Source organism: Argentina silus (genome assembly GCF_951799395.1).
Source record: "Argentina silus genome assembly, chromosome: 18".
Taxonomy (NCBI): domain Eukaryota; kingdom Metazoa; phylum Chordata; class Actinopteri; order Argentiniformes; family Argentinidae; genus Argentina; species Argentina silus.
In genome coordinates this window covers 4,829,467-4,846,267 of record NC_139672.1, presented here as the reverse complement: position 1 = coordinate 4,846,267, position 16,801 = coordinate 4,829,467, and the positions used below count along the sequence as shown (strand labels likewise).

Genomic DNA, 16,801 nt, shown 5'->3' with positions numbered 1-16,801 from the left:
CATTTGTGTGCCTACTACCCAACACATCCTGCTTATCTCTGAAACACAAAACAAGGTCATTTTGCCTACACCTACATTTCATTCACATCCCAATGAAAGCGTGTGTGTGTTAAGTGTTGTTGATGACATGTCTATAGGGCTTCTAAATTGGTCTCTGTGAGCTGTTTTCGCACTCGTGACCTTTCGTTATATAAGACGAGAGGACAGTTGGTGACGTTGTGTTTTTGTGCAGCACAATGTTGACCTGTGAGGTGAGTAAACAACTTCCAAATGTCATCTGACAGTTCGATTTTAGCGTCACATTCTGTCTGCCCCAGACTCTCCAGCTGCTCTATAAGTCCACTGCACACTGGCCTGTCCGAGCCTGCTTACTGGTAGACTGGTAGTCTGTTTCTGTTGGCATTTCTGCTACAGTAGATGTGTGGTAAGTGTAATGTGACTGTGGATGGATTCCATGGTAATACGATGGCCTATGTATGTTTTCCCTAGGACTTTTATCTACACAGACAGATCTACACAGAAGACCAACGTTTGAAAAAGATAGCCATCTGTTTATTTCTCTCTCTGATATGAATATTCTAATTTTCTCTTGTTAAAACTATATGCCGTCTCTCTGTCACTCCCTATCCCTGTTTCCCCCTCTGTCTATTTCCTCTTCTGGCTTGTCTTCTCTCCGCGGCTCTCCCTCTGTCCACTCTTGGTCTTCTGCTTCCCCTTCCCCTCCTCCTCCTCCGCCTCCTCCTCCTCCTCCTCCTCGTCCCCCCACTTAATGACCTCATCCCAGCCATCCCAACGTGACCAGTACTCTTCATCCGCCCACGATACACTGGAGTGCACTCTCGCACTCTTCTTACGGCGGAAGGGCATGGCGCCCCCATCAGGCAGGGGAGAGCTACTGTACCAGCGTGTCTCCATGTTGACTCTCTTACCCTGTAGGGAAGATAAAGGAAGACGCCAGACTCTGCAGCCTGGCCCATACGGGCCCCTGTGGTGTCTATGGGGGTCACTCTCCTGGCACTCCCCTCTGCTCCCACTGGGCTGGGGTAGAGCAGGTTCAGTGGACAAGGAAGTGTATGGGATCCACTCCTCCCTCCTCCTGCCCGCTGTGTTAGCCCTGGCCTCGATCTCTCTCGATCTCCCTCCTCTAGGCAGTCGTATGACTGTGGCAGTGGCCTGTTCACTTGGGGCTTCGCTGCTTCTAGGGCACAGCAGACCACCCACAGTCCTCATTACATCCTTCACAGGCGCTGTGTCTCTCTTTAGGATGATGACCCGGCCAGGCTTGGGGCCCCTGTTGGCCTCCTTGCTCCCTGCTCTACCCCTGCAGCCTGAGCGGGTGGTGCCTCTATCTCCACAACCATGCTCCGTATTAGACCCACCCTGCATTTTACTCTTGCTCCTGTTTATGTCCATATCCCCCTTTGCCTTTGCAGCCTGTCGTCTCTTGGCGTCTGCCCTCCTCATCTCTGAGTCTCTACCTCCCTGGTGCCCAACCTTCTGTTTGAATGTCTCCTTCTTCTCAAGCTGCTTGAAATTAGACTGTCTGTTCTGGCTCTCCATGTCTCAGAGTCAGTCTGTCTGGGGCATTGAACACTCCAGTTATCTGAATTAAAGCACAGTAATTACTTTTTTTATTCAGAATTCTTTGTGATTATTTATTTATATTTGTTGGTTTACTGCTTAACATTATGACAGCAAGGCCTAAATGTATTTCAAGCTGACTATTCTTAACATTTTGTTTGTACTGACTAATAAAGTAGAGAATGCAAGTTCACTTTACACAAGCTCTACAAATCACTACACTGCCATTATACTGAAACTTTGTTATATAACAATAACATTAAAATCTCACACTACCTTTGCATGTTTCCTGTTGTGGGTGTTGTGGAAGTTGTTTGTGATCGAACCCCTGAACAAAAATTAGCATTATTTTTCCAGCATCTCGTTTCCATGGTCACTGTCTGGGAATCGCTCAGTGATGAGATGATGTCAAGGATCGTTCGAGGTCTAGGATGATGTCACTCGCTGGTTGATCATCAACTAATGATACCCAGTGCTATGCAAGTTATTTGACATTTTCCTTTTTTGTTATTATATATATTTTTATTCAGAATTATACAACATTTTCATCACAATACGTATATATTTTCCTATTTTTGATATTATCAGTACACATTATTGTTGCGGAGAGGTCTACTTTTCAGATGCACATCACGCGCCTAACTACGAATGAATTTGAACTTTCACTAATTATTCATGTAACTAATTATTTGATTTCAAATTCGGATTTTGTTTTCCCGTAAACCACCCATTTTAACTCCTCCATATTAAACTTTGTATCATGTGTTAGCAGATAGTCTAATTCTAAGCAAATTGGTGTCTCTTTAATAACAGGTCTTGTGGAATTAACTTGTGGAATGTGTTGCATTGAAACATAGAACGAAAAACGACTCCCACAATGCTTTGAGAGGGAAGGAAACAGGCTCGTCCAAAGACTGGAATTTCCTTGCTTGTTTTTTTTTGTTGTTTGTGCACTTGTCTACTCAGAGGCATCACTCAGGAAAGTGAAACTTTTGGTGTATCCCGTTCGAAGTTGATCACTTTCCCTGGAATTACGTACAAGGATACATAGTTTCCCGTTTTGATCCCGGCTCGCGCCGCGGTGGAGTTCCGATGATGTGGTAAGTGAAAATGGCTAATCGTAATTAGGTAATGGTTTAAAAGTATTCTATCACACTTCTTTCACAGAGTAGGGGGGGAAAACTATTGTTGAACAGACATAAAAAAGCATATTTGCAATGTGTTTGGCACTTGTAATAACAATTGTGACACAAAGGAGTTTGATTATGATTTGAGAAAGCAATTTTGCTGAATTTATCGTTTAACACCCGAAATGGCCACAATGAAATTGTAATTAAGTGTTTTGCCGGTAGGGTGTTCCTTGTCCAACATTTTTAAACGTTTATATTTATTCAAACCGAGATTTAGGCTTAAATGCATTTCGACTATTGAATGCACAATTTGCTGAAAGGAAGACGTACAATGTTGTCTATTAGGTGGCACTGGTTGTACTGGACCTGTTAGTCAATATGCGTTTTATTTTTTAGCAGGCATGAAACCAGAGATGTAAACAAGCACCTGCCACCTCTCCACCTTTCCCACCACTTAAACGTCTGCCTTTGCTGACAGTGAAGGAGATCTACCGCAGTTTAGTTTAGTAGCGATAGTGGGTGACCCTCATGAAACCAAGCCTGCGTTCCTATTATGTTCATTACATTAGACACCATTCTCGATTGTTCTTCTCAATAGGTAAGAATCCAGGTCAGCGTGCTCTCTCACAGTGCACCTCAGCATTCCACGCATTCCCTCTCCGTGAAGAATGGCCTCCCTGATAAAAGAAAGAGCTGACAGGTTTCAGTATGGCCTCTCAGATGACAGCATCACATGTGTTATTGTTTAGGTGTCATTCAGGACACAGTGGTACATCAGTTGGTGGACGCTGGTGTCGGTATTGCTTGACTTGTTTAGAACCTCCAATGCCATGCCTCTGTGGGTGAACTTGGTTCCAAAAGTAGGGGAAAGGCCTGCAGGCCAGCCATTAAATGAAAGAGGCAGCATTTTCCAGTTTGTCCCAGGGCCCAGTTAGAGCACCCTGATGGGAGGTCACATGGTCACATGATTATAATTAGGCCTAGCTAGGCTTGGGCTCACACTGCATTGCGCACACACACATACACACACACACACACACACACACACACACCTCACATCACCCCCCATTTCTAGGACTTAGTCTCTCACAATGAGGATTCACACACACACACACACACACACACACACGTAGGGGAGTTAGTTTTTGTTAATAAGTGAACGGCTTGTCAGGGCTCCTGGTCTGACGCTGTGGAAACAGCATGTTAAAAAATGTACTTGTGGTGTATGAGTAATGCCAATGAATGAGAATGAGACGTGAAATACAAAACAACTGTTTGTGATTGTGATATATATAAATAACGGCTTGGATCACCGAGTTCTTTGTTTAAGCCAACCTTCATTGCCTGCTATGTAGTTAATCGTAGTGACACATTCATTAACAACAGGTTGCCTTAGTCATACAGAGAAGACCGTGACAATCAGTTACTACTCATTCAAGCACATGACTAGTTGACATGCTTTCTGAACGTTTTCACCTGTTAGTTAGACAGTTCAGTTCAGCTTTGATGACTATTAGGCTACATGTCTGAAGTAGTGAAACTGTTTTTCACAAACACAGCCGTAGTGTTTTTTTTTCTGTCCTCAGTGGGATACTTGGCAGACTTGCTTGTCTTGTTTTGACTAGCACAGGGACTGACCTGTATTTCACGCTTGTGTCTCCCTCTCACATTCGTGTGTGTGTGTGTGTGTGTGTGTGAGAGACACAGTTGGGGTGTGACTCATCAGACAGACTAAATGGCAAAATAACAATCTTAATGAGCCTGTGAACTGTAATTTCTATGTCAGTACACACTGTTCATGATTACTGATGTAGGGTGTACTTATTGTGCATGGTCTAGATTTATGAACAGTGAGGCCTATCCCTGTCATGAAATGTGTCTTTTTACAGACAGAACATGGAAACTAGGTCTAACTAAAGCATTGCAAATATGAGAGAGCATGTTATAGTGGTTGTTTCTCTCGTACAGCAGGAAGTAGCTTTGTGTACTCAGCAGTTGAGCCTTAGGCTAGTATGAGGCTGACATGCGTGTGAACTGTTCCTCAGCAGCATCCACCTTCAGCCATCAAACAGAAAGGTGTGTGTGTGTTTTAGGTGTGTCACTAAACAAGTGCTTTTCGTTTGGATAGTCTCATGTTACAGCCATCCCGACCCCATTGACCTTACTGTATTTAATTTGACATCTGATTTTTGACTCTCTGCCACTAGTATGTGTTGAGGTGATTTTGTTGTCGTGTTTCTGCCTGAGAGAGGGCTGCTGTTAGCTACTGATTCAGGTGAACGCCTATTTACACAACGGTGGGTCAGTCCCATTGACCTTCAAAGGCCTGTCACATCAACACACACACACACGCACAAACACACACACAGCTTGTGTGTTACTGTGCTTTTATCTGGAACACAGTCTTGCTTGTTTTAGCCAGAATTGGCATCAATAGGCTTTCTAACACTGGGTCAAACTGCTTCAGCAGTACGTCAGTAGTTTTTGGACTACTTTTCCACATATTTGTATTTTTTAATTACTAGTCAAACAGTCCTTGTTTTCTGTGTTTTGTTTTTTCTCCAGTGCCTTGAGGAAGTGCCTTTTCTAGTGCCTTGAGGAACTGTCTACACAGACTGGAGTACGATAACACAACACGGGTAAGTGTTATTCTTATCGTTGCACCTGGAGATCTTCTCTTAAAAGTTTATTGAGGAATAATTCCACACTTTAATTCAAAGCCTGCTTTGAGATGAGCTGTCGCTCACCAGCTGCATCCCCCACCCAGCACTGATACGATCTGAGGGCTCAGTGGAAAAACTCAGAAGAGTTATATCTTGATAAGAAGTGTCATGCAACTCATTCACATTCTAAGGTACACACACACTGTAGGATTTGCAAAGCTATATGTGTGGTACATGAGTATCCAGGTTTACACCTTACATAAGTTGCTATAGTAGACTCCATATAGCAGCAGACAGCTAGTTCCAGTTGATCGCAGCATGAAAAGTACACTCACCGAACACTTTATTAGGAACACCTGTACATGGTGTTCTCATGGTGGAGGTGGTGTAATGGTGTGGGGAATGTTTTCTTGGCACACTTTGCGCCTGTTTGTACCAATCAATAATCACTTGAATGCCACAGCTTATTTGAGTATTGTTGCTGACCATGTGCATCCCTTCATGGCCACGATTTACCCATCTTCTAATGGCTACTTCCAGCATGATAATGCACCATGTCACAAAGCAAAAGTCGTCTCAAACTGGTTTCATGAACATGACAATGAGTTCAGTGTTCTTCAGTGGCCTAACCCTAACCCTTCCCAGTCACCGGATCTGAATCCAATAGAACACCTTTGGGATGTGGTAGAACAGGAGATTTACAGCTTGAAAGTGCACCTGAAAAATCTGCAGGACTTGCGTGATGCAATCATGTCATCATGGACCACAATCTCAAAGGAATGTTTCCAACATCTTGTGGAATGAATGCCATGAATAATTGAGGCTTAGTACCCAGTATTAGTATAGTGTTCCTAATAAAGTGCGAAGTGAGTGTATGTCCTATTACAGCGTTATGTTTCATGTTCCTTGTCCTGTTTGTTTTCATTTCCTGTCATGTGTCTTGTCTCTGAGCTGGTCTGACCTGACATCTGCTTTCTGTCTGCCAAACCAGTTCAAACCAGTTCTCCTTTTCCACAGGTCCACATCACAGTATGTCTTAGTTTATCAACAGCCTTTGTCAGGAATCAACGCCATAACATACACTCTTCCTGTGGTGTTTTGTTATGCAGATTGTTGTCCTGTTTCGAGTCAGCAAGAGGAATATAGAGCACTTTTTTTTTTTTTTTAAATATAAGTTTTTAGGGCATTTCTGCTTTATTGGGATAGAGACAGTAGAGATTGACAGGAAGGATGGCTGAGAGAGAGGAGGGATGACATGCAAGATATGTCGAGGGTCGGAATCGAACCAGGAACCTTGAGATCATGTGGTGTGCGCATTAGTGTGCTACGCTAAGAAGCACCCCCAATATAGAGCACATTTGACAAGAGCAGCCCAGGTAGGTTTATCTACAATGCCTGTGTCCAGTCCAACTGTCACTTCCCAGTCCCCATCCCTTAACCCCCGTATCTTATCTAAGATCATTGAACCTTTCAGACCACTGACACACTTCCAAAGACACTGCCTCATACAATCACAATCAAGATCGCAATCAATCGCCTCAACTATAAGAACACTGTCCTTACATGACAACCAGATTGTCAGTTTAGATTTAGTCTGGCTCAAGTTCCTAGTATGGCGCCTTCCTGTCAATATTGTTTCACTTTATTTTGTTTCCACTCCTCCCCAGTTGAATTAGGCCTTATCGCTTCCTTGCTCTCTCTTTCTCTCCAGCCCTGGGGACTGACTTGGTCCCTCAGCCACCCATGACCTCCTCAGCTGCCCCCTCAGTCCAGGCATGACCATCACCCCAACAGGACACAGCTGCCAGCCTGCTACCTCCTCCACTCACAACAGCAGCCTAAGTGTGTGTCTGTGTGTCTGTGTGTCTGTGTGTCTGTGTGTCTGTGTGTCTGTGCATCTGTGCATCTGTGCGTATCATTTGCTAACCATCCCCTTTCTCCCTCAGATCCCGTCCTGTGCAGATGGACGAAGTCGATTCACTCAGATCCAGGTTCTTCCCAGAGGACTCCGTGTCCCTGGCCCCGTCCACTGTTGAGTCCGTCATCATAGAAGGTCAGTCAGATAGTACGCTAGCTGTTTGCTCTGTGATGATCAGGGGATGAGGACTTGTTGAAAAGTCCCTGCTCCTCTGTCATAACTAACTCTGCCTTGAATGGGGACCTTGGTTATGTGGCTAACTCTGGCTGTGATGTGTTGATATAGCTCCCACGTTACATAACTGGCGTAGTTGTGGTGTTTTTGTACACTATGTGAAAATCGCCTTATAAGGAGCACTCACAAGAAGCCATATGATAGGAAGGAAAAAAAGGAAAAGCAGCTGTAGTTCTGGTGTATGTTGTGTACTAACTGGCTGTTTGCGTCCTGTATAGATGCCCATTATGCTGCCTTACGAGGTGAGCTGGAAGCTGATGCCCAGGACCTGGAGGCTGAGTCCTGGAGTGTGGCTGTGGACCAGCAGTACTTAAAAACCCTCCACAAAGAGGCCGTCAAGAGACAAGATGTGATTTACGGTAAGTTGTGTGTATTAATGTCATTCGTTTTGATGATTTGTCACTGAGCGAGCCCGTTGAAAGCTTCAACTGGATCAATGCTTTTCTTAACAACAAGGCATGAGAGGCTGTGCTTTATCATGAATAAAGTCACAGCTGAGGGGCGTTGTTAGGCTGTTGGCAACCCGTCAGCTGTGAATTCATTCACGATAAAGCACGGAGACTTATTATTTTTACACAGCAGTTACAAAACTGAGAATTGTAACAAGAAAACAATGCAGTAAGTATTTATATTATATTATTTATGTTGCGTGGTAGATTGTGCTAGCTTCAGCCCTGCGCTCAGAAAAGTATAGTTCTCAAAACAACCACTGTTGTCAAGGTAACGCGATGAACAAATATTCGTAGTTCAAGTGTTTGCGCAGGGATATTACTGCAATGTACGGTAAACAGGAAAAACACGTCATACCTGTTACTTTATCAGGGAATAAAGCACAACTTCAAACGCCTCTCGGCCGATCACAATGCTTGTTCTGATCAAACCGTCGTATAATCAGGGATTGTACATAGATTATGTTGACGTTGATGTTTTACATTTCTCAAAAGTGATTATGATAACTGTGATGATGATGAAGAGGTTGATGATGATGATGATGATGACTGCCTCTATAATGTAATGATGATGATGTGTTCTCAGAGCTGATGCAGACAGAGCTGCACCACGTGCGGACCCTGAAGCTGATGCTGCATGTGTACATGCACGAGCTGAGGGAGACTCTGCAGATGGACGAGGCCAGACTGGACAGGCTCTTTCCCCAGGTGGACAGCCTGCTCCTCCTCCACCAGCATTTCCTTGATCAACTCAAACAACACCAGGCCCAGTCTGTGGAGCCAGAGAACCAGAGAAACTACTGCATCACACGACTGGGAGACATCCTCATAGCACAGGTAATCTCTCCATGCTGAATGTATAACCCATAGGTGTTCTCAGGAATGGTAGGAATGATTGGGACGTACTGTCATTGACTATAGTTGGATGTGTTGTTCTCTCCTCCCAGGCAGGAATGGTGCTGTGTCACTGGCAAGACATTCTAAGAATCTTAATCTAACCCTACTAGATCCTACTAACATCAGCCCATTTTTTCAAATCTGTCCTACGTTTCAGCAAGACAAGTGGCCAAAAGGTTAATGTCAAGCCCTGTTCAGTAATCAGATATGAATGTTATCTCTTTCTAGCGAAGGGTCTTGGTAACCTTCAAGAACATAGGGTACCATTGTTAACCTGAAACGTATTATTGGACTTGTTGAAGTGATCACACTGTTTGCTTTTACAGTTTTCAGGAGAGATGGGGAACAGAATGAAGGACAGCTACGGTATTTTCTGCAGTCACCAAAGTGATGCTGTCAGCCTCTACAAAGAACAACTACAGACCAACAAAAAGTTCCAGTACTTGATAAGGGTAAGGAATGTGTCAAGTCACGTAAATGTATTATATGCCTGGTATGAAATATAGATGTTTGTTCAGTGATGACAAGATTAGATCACTTCCTTGATTGTTCCATCTTCATTTTTTTCCAGAAAATTGGTCAGTTGCCTGTCGTACGTCGGCTAGGACTCCCAGAGTGCATTCTGTTGGTAACTCAGCGAATCACAAAATACCCTGTCCTGGTGGAACGCATCATTCAGAACACTGAAGGTAACCCACCAAGCATGTTACTACTACTGAAGAAGCGGTGAAAACAAAGGGATAATTGGAAAGAGAAAGAAGGATTGGACGGAATAAAAATGAAGCCATTTAGACACACGTAATTCACCACACAAGTTATACAGTTGTCACATCAGCAATTAGTTATTGACTTGTCGTGCCTATACCCAATACTGTCATCCTGTTGAATTATGTTGTATTATGTGACTGGCTGTTTACTATGAAAAGAAAGAAAATAACTGTAAATAAATACAGTATAATATTATTTTTTATAATTAATATGAATTAGTTTTAAAGAGAGTTAAATGAGATGTCACACCCATGTGGCTGGTTAATCTCTTCCTCTTGTCCTGCCAGCTGACACAGAGGAGCACGAGTCTCTGGTCCAGGCTCTGGGCCTCATCAAGGACACCATCAGCCAGGTGGACACCCATGTCGACGAGTATGAAAAGGCGGCGCGCCTCAGAGACATCGGCGTCAGGCTGGAGCCCAAGTCCCAGAGCAAGCTGACGGACGGGCGAGTGTTCCGCAGGGAGGACGTGGCCCAGGGCTACAGAGCGCTGCTCCACGAAGGCACGGTCAACTGGAAAGCCGCCTCCGGCCGGCTGAAAGGTGACCACTCGGAGCAATCACTGAACAGTCGAATATGGTCGACTATCAAGCATAAATGCATGAACGCTTAAACATAGGCCTTCACCGTATACTGTACTTTGATCGCCCGGGTCAGCACAAGTCTGTCTCAATCTGTCACCCATATCTAGCAGGACTACTACTATTATGATCTGTGATGATGTGACCTAACTGGTGTCCCTTGGCTTTAGACATCCATGCAGTGCTGCTGTCCGATGTCCTGTTGCTCTTACAAGAAAAGGATCAGAAGCTGATATTTGCTGTTGTGGTAAGTTTCCCAAAACAGGAATATGTGCTTATGAGCACTGCGAGTGAATATAAATTGCCCTACAGTGAAGTGTTTCTTCTTTTGGCTCTACACTCTAAAAGTTTGGATTTGAAATCAAACCATTACTGTGAGGTTAAAGTAGAGATTCTCAGCTTTTATTTGATGGTATTTGTGTACGTTTTGGTTTCGGCGTTCAGAAATGACAAATTATGCCTGCACAAATGATGAGACGGAACACAACTGACTTACCAGAAACACCTGTCAACCCAATTGTCCCATTTCTTTTGGGTACCCTGAAATAGGGGGACTATGCATAAAAAGTGGTATAATTTCTGAATGCTGAAACCAATATGTACACAAATACCATCAAATAAAAGCTGAGAATCTCTACTTTATCCTCTTACCTGTTTTGTAATTGTTTGATTTTCAAATCCAGACTTTTGTAGTGTATAGCCAAAAGAAAAAATGCTTCACTGTCCCGTTACGTACGCAAAGGCACTGTGTACTTCAGCTTGTTGTTAAATCGACTAATATTCTGTCCACCTGTGTGCCCCGCTCCTCCAGGACAACAAGCCGTCTGTCATCTCCCTCCAGAGGCTGATCGTCAGAGAGGTGGCCCACGAGGACAAGGCCATGTTCCTCATCTGTGCCTCCTCCAGCCAGCCGGAGATGTACAAGATCCACACCAGCTCCAGGGAGGAGAGGGACACCTGGATGACCCACATACGAGAGGCTGTGGACAGGTAGATAACAGCACAGCCCACATTTTAGAGAACAACCCATTCCGTTCCTCTGTTTAGTGCTTATCTCTTATCCCCAAATGTTTCTCTCAACTGACTCAGATTTCTCTAGCTCAGATCTAACCTTAACTCATGAGCCTAACATTAAGACTTGTTGTTAGAGCCTAATGTAACCCCCCCAACTCTGTGTTCCAGTTGTCCAGCGGTAGAGGAGGAGCTGTACAGTGAACAGGAAGAGGCCAGGGCAGCCAGGCTTAGAGACTTCCAAGGTAAGAGACGTACTTTAACAGAAGAATCAACTTTAGAATGAGGGATAGAAAGTCACCTTCATCCTATGAGGATATTGATTTTCTTAGCACCGTGATGGTTTTATTGTACTTTAGACTTTAGAGGATTGTTTTTTTTTTTTTTATATTTTTCATCAAAGCATTTGATTTTGGGGGGTTTGTATGAATAGAGCGTCTGGACATGAGGGATGCCCAGATAGTGCAGAGCCTGACAGAGAAGCTGCAGATCTTTGCTGACATCAGCGAGGAGGTGACAGGACGCAGTATGGAGGACGTAGCCTCTCACTCTCGCCTGCTGCTGAGAGGAGACGCCTCTGACCTCCAGCAGGGGGAGACACTGCTCAAGGGGGCCATCACCGAGGGTAAGACCACACCACGGAACAGTGGGAAGAAGAGCACTTTGTACAACATCTACTACACTGTCCTAATTATGCCAATTGTTCCGCCATAATAATTTAGGATTAATTGAAGCACTTAAATCATATTTTCTTCTCTTCTTAGTGGAGAATCTTCAGTACCTGCTGCTGTCTGTTGTTCGGGACATGTCCCTCCCTACAGAGGAGACTGAAGGGCTAGGTGGGCTGGGAGAAATAGGGGGGCTGGTTAGGAGGGCAGAGAACTTCGGGGGCTACGACTGCAGAAGTACCACCACCACCCCCATCAAAGGTAAGTCTTCAAATGATTTGGTAAAAGCAGGGGAGGCTAGTGGAGGTAGAAATCAGAGGATGCGCTCGTTGGAATGGAATAAGGAACATTGAATGGGATGAGGAACAGTGTAATGCATGGAATGGAATGAGGAATGATTTGAATGCACAGAGGCATGTTGGTGAGTTGTTGTTGTGTGTGTGTGTGTGTGTGTGTGTGTGTGTGTGTGTGTGTGTGTGTGTGTGTGTGTGTGTGTGTGTGTGTGTGTGTGTGTCCAGATGATGATGTTGGTGAGAGGCCGGCTAGTGCCGAGGGCAGCCCCATGGAGAGAGGTCAGGGTGTGACCTCTGACCCCCAGCTACATGACCTCGACCTCCCTGAGAGCCTGGAGCTGTCGGTGAGTGAGTTATGACCCTATGAACGTTTGCCTAGCAGGGAAATGAGTGATGGAGTGCTTATATTTTTTGGTTATTTATTCTGTTTCCAGGCTGATGATGAGACACCAACGTCATATCGGAATTCCACCTGCTCAAACCCCTTCCCTGAGGCTGAGGTATGTCTTCCTACATGTTATCTTGATATTTGCATGCATAATGTTTGTATTTACCTGTATTTACATGTATTTTTCTGTTTCTTTCAAGTTCTTTGACAGAGTGCAGATGCTATCACGGTGGCTTTACAGCCTGCAGGTAAAAACACTTCACCATAATAATAATAATAATAACAACCAGATTATTCCATATTCACAAACTGTTACAGTAAAACATGGATCTTGGTTCATCTTATATTATGTTTTCATATTGTATTATTGTATTATTAGATAGATCCTAAGTCTGTCCCCTCTCCCTTCCCATAGGCAATCATCTCCCAGCAGGACAGCCACATCGAGCTCCAGCGCGCCTCTCTGTCGGAACGTGAGCGTCCCGCCCGTCAGCGCGGTAACGTGCTGCAGGAGCAGGAGAAGCAGCGGACGCTGGCTCTGCAGAGAGAAGAGCTGGCCAGCTTCCAAAAGCTGCAGGTGCAGCACCGTCAGGAGCAGACGCGCTGGGAGAAGGAGCGGGAGCGCCACCGCCTGCAGGAGGAGGCCATGGAGGCCCAGCTCCTCCTGAGGGAGGAGGAGTGTAGCAGGCTGGAGGAGAGGCTGTCGGGGGAGAGGCAGGAGCTGGAGATGCAGAGGGAGACCTACCAGCAGGACCTGGAGAGACTCCGGGAGTCGACGCAGGCTGTGGAGAGGGAGAAGGAACGTCTAGATGCTCAGAAGAAGTTAAAGAAGCACAAGACATTCTCCAACCCAGGCCACTTTAACTTTGATGCTGCTCAGGTGGGTTTTTTTCAGATGTATTTTGTGTAACATTGCCTTGACAAATACTCCATATAGTACTCTCTCTGCAAGTAACTAATGTATTTTGCCAGCAGTCTTTTACCCACATACTTGTTAACACCTCATGAGTCTTCTATGCCATGTCATTGTCATTCCTCAGGCCTTACCCCACTACGCCTCCTTCAGAGGGGACAATCGAGGTGAAGACTTTATTCTGAACCCCAAGCTCCACATCCGGCCTAGCCTCCCCATCCCCAACAGCGGCTTCCTAGAGCTGCCCCCTGAGGTGCCCCCGCGCAGGGAGAGCATAAGCCCCTCACCACTCAAAGCCGAAGTCCCCCTCCACCTGATCAGCACCACCAACCAGGCCTACAAGCCTGGGGTCGTCCAGCAGCAGATTCCCACCAAGCTGGCTGCCCTCAGCAAGGGCAAGGAGAAGAGCATCAAGGTCAAGGGCTACCACCAACGCACACAGAGTGCAGGTCAGAGCTGAATCACTGTGTTCTGTCCCTGTGTGGTGTAGCATGCCTTTCAGGGCCCTGCTGCCATCCTCGACTCATAGAGCAAAGCTAGAAAAGAATACATTAAAATGCTAAGTTCATTTTATTAAAGGGTACCAGTGAATGATAATGGGGTTTCCATCATAAACACAATCATTGAGAAAAGCATTATTAGTTTTCTCTTCTGTGGTCCTTCACCCTGGTTATGACGCAGTCTGTGTCCCTCCCCCAACAGCATCTATAGACATGAGTCAGATGGTGCCCATCAGAGTCTCTGGTAAAGAAGGTGGGAGTCTCCGAGCCAAGAGGATTCAGAGCCCTCACCGTATCCTCCATCCAGGTATGACATACCTCTTCTTCATGCAAGTCTCACCTAAACCTTTAATACACATAACATACAAAATGTGTTCCGTCTTAAGTTTTCTGTAAACAGATGTATCGTGTTTGAAAAGCCTACATACAGTACACAATGAGTAACCCTATTTTTTTTTTTGGTCCCTCTACAGATCGTTTTAACCCTCCAGAACCCATGTCCAATGTCAAGCCCTCTCAGTCCTTCAGCACACACAAGAGGCACAGCCAGGCACCCCCACCTGAGCCTCCCCCACCTCACCCACCTCCTTTCCCCAAAGACATAGGCAAACCCAGTTCAGAGCGTGTCATCTTCCTGTAGAGACTGCATACAGGGTGAGGCCATTACCTGAGGATGTCCTCCTCCACTGTCAATGAAGAGTGACTTCAGGTAGAACAGATCTAAGCAAGTACGCTATGAAGATGTCAGCCACACTTATGATACTTAACAGATTGATGGATTGGTACCAAGAGGAAAGCCAGTTGATGTGTTGGATTCCATTTAGTGTGCACCTCTAACGGTAGTTGAAGAAATAACGGTTAATGGTGATTTACAGTCATTAGCTTTTTACAGAGAGGTGATGATTTTGCATGGTGTACATTTACTGTTGTGCACTAAGCGTATTTTACGTAACGTATTTTACGTTACATCCCTCTGAAACGCAGAAAAAGACTAAATGTTTTATTATTTTGTCAGAAAATGTACAGAAAATATTCTTTTTAGTTCTGAAATTGATAGATTTATGCTTTTTAAAAATTCCTCTACTTCTTGAGTTCCTGAGTTGCCAAAGACCTTTTCTGACGAGTGCTTTTGTCGTGCTTTCAGAAGTAGAGAAAATATTCCAACCGTTCAGCACTCACGTCTTTTAATAACTTTTTAAAGATCATTTTTATTGATTTTATGAATGCTCTAAGGTGTCGTGAGGAAGCTGTGTAAGTTGCCTTGTTTACATCCATGCAGATCTGACCTGAGGTGCCAAGCATGTTACGTCAGGGTGCATAAGAAGCTCTTTTAATCTGCATAACTGACCTGCTGCTTGAAATCTGTCTTAATCAAAATAATGGTTACTCATGTGATAGAATCTTCTATGGAACTAACTGTAAGGGGAGAACACTTGGTGTGGGTTATTTGTATGTAATTATCTGTTACTGTGAGTAGAGACTAGGGTTTAATCGCATTTTGTGCACTTCTCGGACTGTTGATTTTCAGTCCATGGCACAATATTATCAACACGCGACATAAATTGTTGTTAGGTAAATATTTGTTTATTTTTACCACCAGACAGCTGCCTCTTGAGTGTAAGAGAATGTATATGAAACACTGTCCGATGTGTGTTTAGTCAGGAGACAATGTTTGCTTGTCTCCCACTGTGTAACGGTAAATGACTAGGTTGTTCTGGAACCAAGGTTGTAAATAATGTTTTTGAGATTCGTTTGAAATATGATGTTTTCTATGGGGGATGAAGCATAAGAGTGATATGTCAAGTCTACTTTCTTATGCACTACAGTGTACAGTCTGTGTTTTTGTTACTTCCAACTGTGCATTCCTGCTGATAATGTCCTGCTGAGTTTCCGATCCGAAGTTGATGGATGGAATAAAAAGATGATGGATGACTATGAAGTCTGTGGTTGGCTTTTGTTTGTTTGTGTTTGTTTGATTGATGAAAATGTACCAAATACATACAAATCATAGTCATCAGCCACCTTTTTGATTTATCCTTCCTAGCCTAAAACATTGCAACTCAAGAAGATTGCACGTTTTGCAATGCAATTAGCGCTAAATTCCTGGTGAAAGCAGCGAGTCAAAAATAGCTTAGGAGAGGCCACTTCCCCTGAGGTGGGTTACATAGGCAGAGAGCAGGGAGTGGTAGACTGGTCCCAGACTGGTAGCCTAGACTGTCTCACACACACACCTCACTGGTCATCAGAGAGACGTGAGCGCTGAGTGCAGCACCAGCCCACTGGAGCTGGTGTGACAGGCATCACGTACCCACCCGCTCCAGTAGTGACACCCTCAGCCACACAGACAGCCCATTCAGACAGCGCCAGGGCCAGGGCCAGGGCCAGCGCTGCATGGGCCTCATTCAGCTCTCATTCTCACATCAGACACGCTCACACATTCACTGGAGAAACAGTGATTTATAGGCCTGGCCTCTACTAGTCAGTGTTCGAGGAAAAAAAAAAAAAAAAAGAAGATAAGAATACTCTGTGTGTTGTATAAAAGTCATGTAATTATACCAGGTTTACCGACTTGTGAGGTGTAGTATTCTGAGGCTGTTAGAAAGCTACAAGCGTGTCTTTGTGAGGGTTGTGCTGATCTACACACCCCCCAGGAGTATGTGTGCCTCAGCTTACAGGTGGAGGTCCAGAATGAAAAGACACATTCAGATCCAGCAATCTGCCCAAACCACTGCTAGGGCAGATCCATATTCGCATGTATACCAGTACTTATAGCAGCCAGCTTAGAGAGGAATGGATGGATGGATGTT

General features: G+C 44.7%; 1 protein-coding gene across 5 annotated transcripts; it reads left to right on the top strand.

The window, feature by feature from the left end:
• The first annotated feature begins 2,501 nt into the window (after positions 1–2,501).
• On the top strand, positions 2,502–15,933 carry arhgef18a (rho/rac guanine nucleotide exchange factor (GEF) 18a). Of its 5 annotated transcripts, none has more exons than XM_083689836.1 (21): positions 2,502–2,681; positions 5,277–5,350; positions 7,086–7,216; positions 7,321–7,427; positions 7,745–7,885; positions 8,562–8,812; positions 9,199–9,324; positions 9,444–9,561; positions 9,928–10,182; positions 10,392–10,468; positions 11,033–11,211; positions 11,404–11,477; positions 11,666–11,857; positions 11,997–12,161; positions 12,419–12,537; positions 12,628–12,693; positions 12,782–12,829; positions 12,997–13,461; positions 13,622–13,943; positions 14,206–14,301; positions 14,468–15,933. In XM_083689836.1, exons 4-21 carry the CDS (start codon positions 7,337–7,339, stop codon positions 14,632–14,634), a joined length of 2,952 nt encoding a protein of 983 aa, XP_083545962.1. In that variant the 5' UTR covers positions 2,502–2,681; positions 5,277–5,350; positions 7,086–7,216; positions 7,321–7,336; the 3' UTR covers positions 14,635–15,933. The 5 variants fall into 5 exon arrangements, with proteins under 5 accessions (XP_083545962.1, XP_083545958.1, XP_083545959.1 ...); XM_083689832.1 differs by having other exon boundaries at positions 2,504–2,681; positions 14,197–14,301; XM_083689833.1 differs by lacking the exon at positions 2,502–2,681 and adding an exon at positions 4,953–4,986 and having other exon boundaries at positions 14,197–14,301.
• Positions 15,934–16,801: the final 868 nt, after the last annotated feature.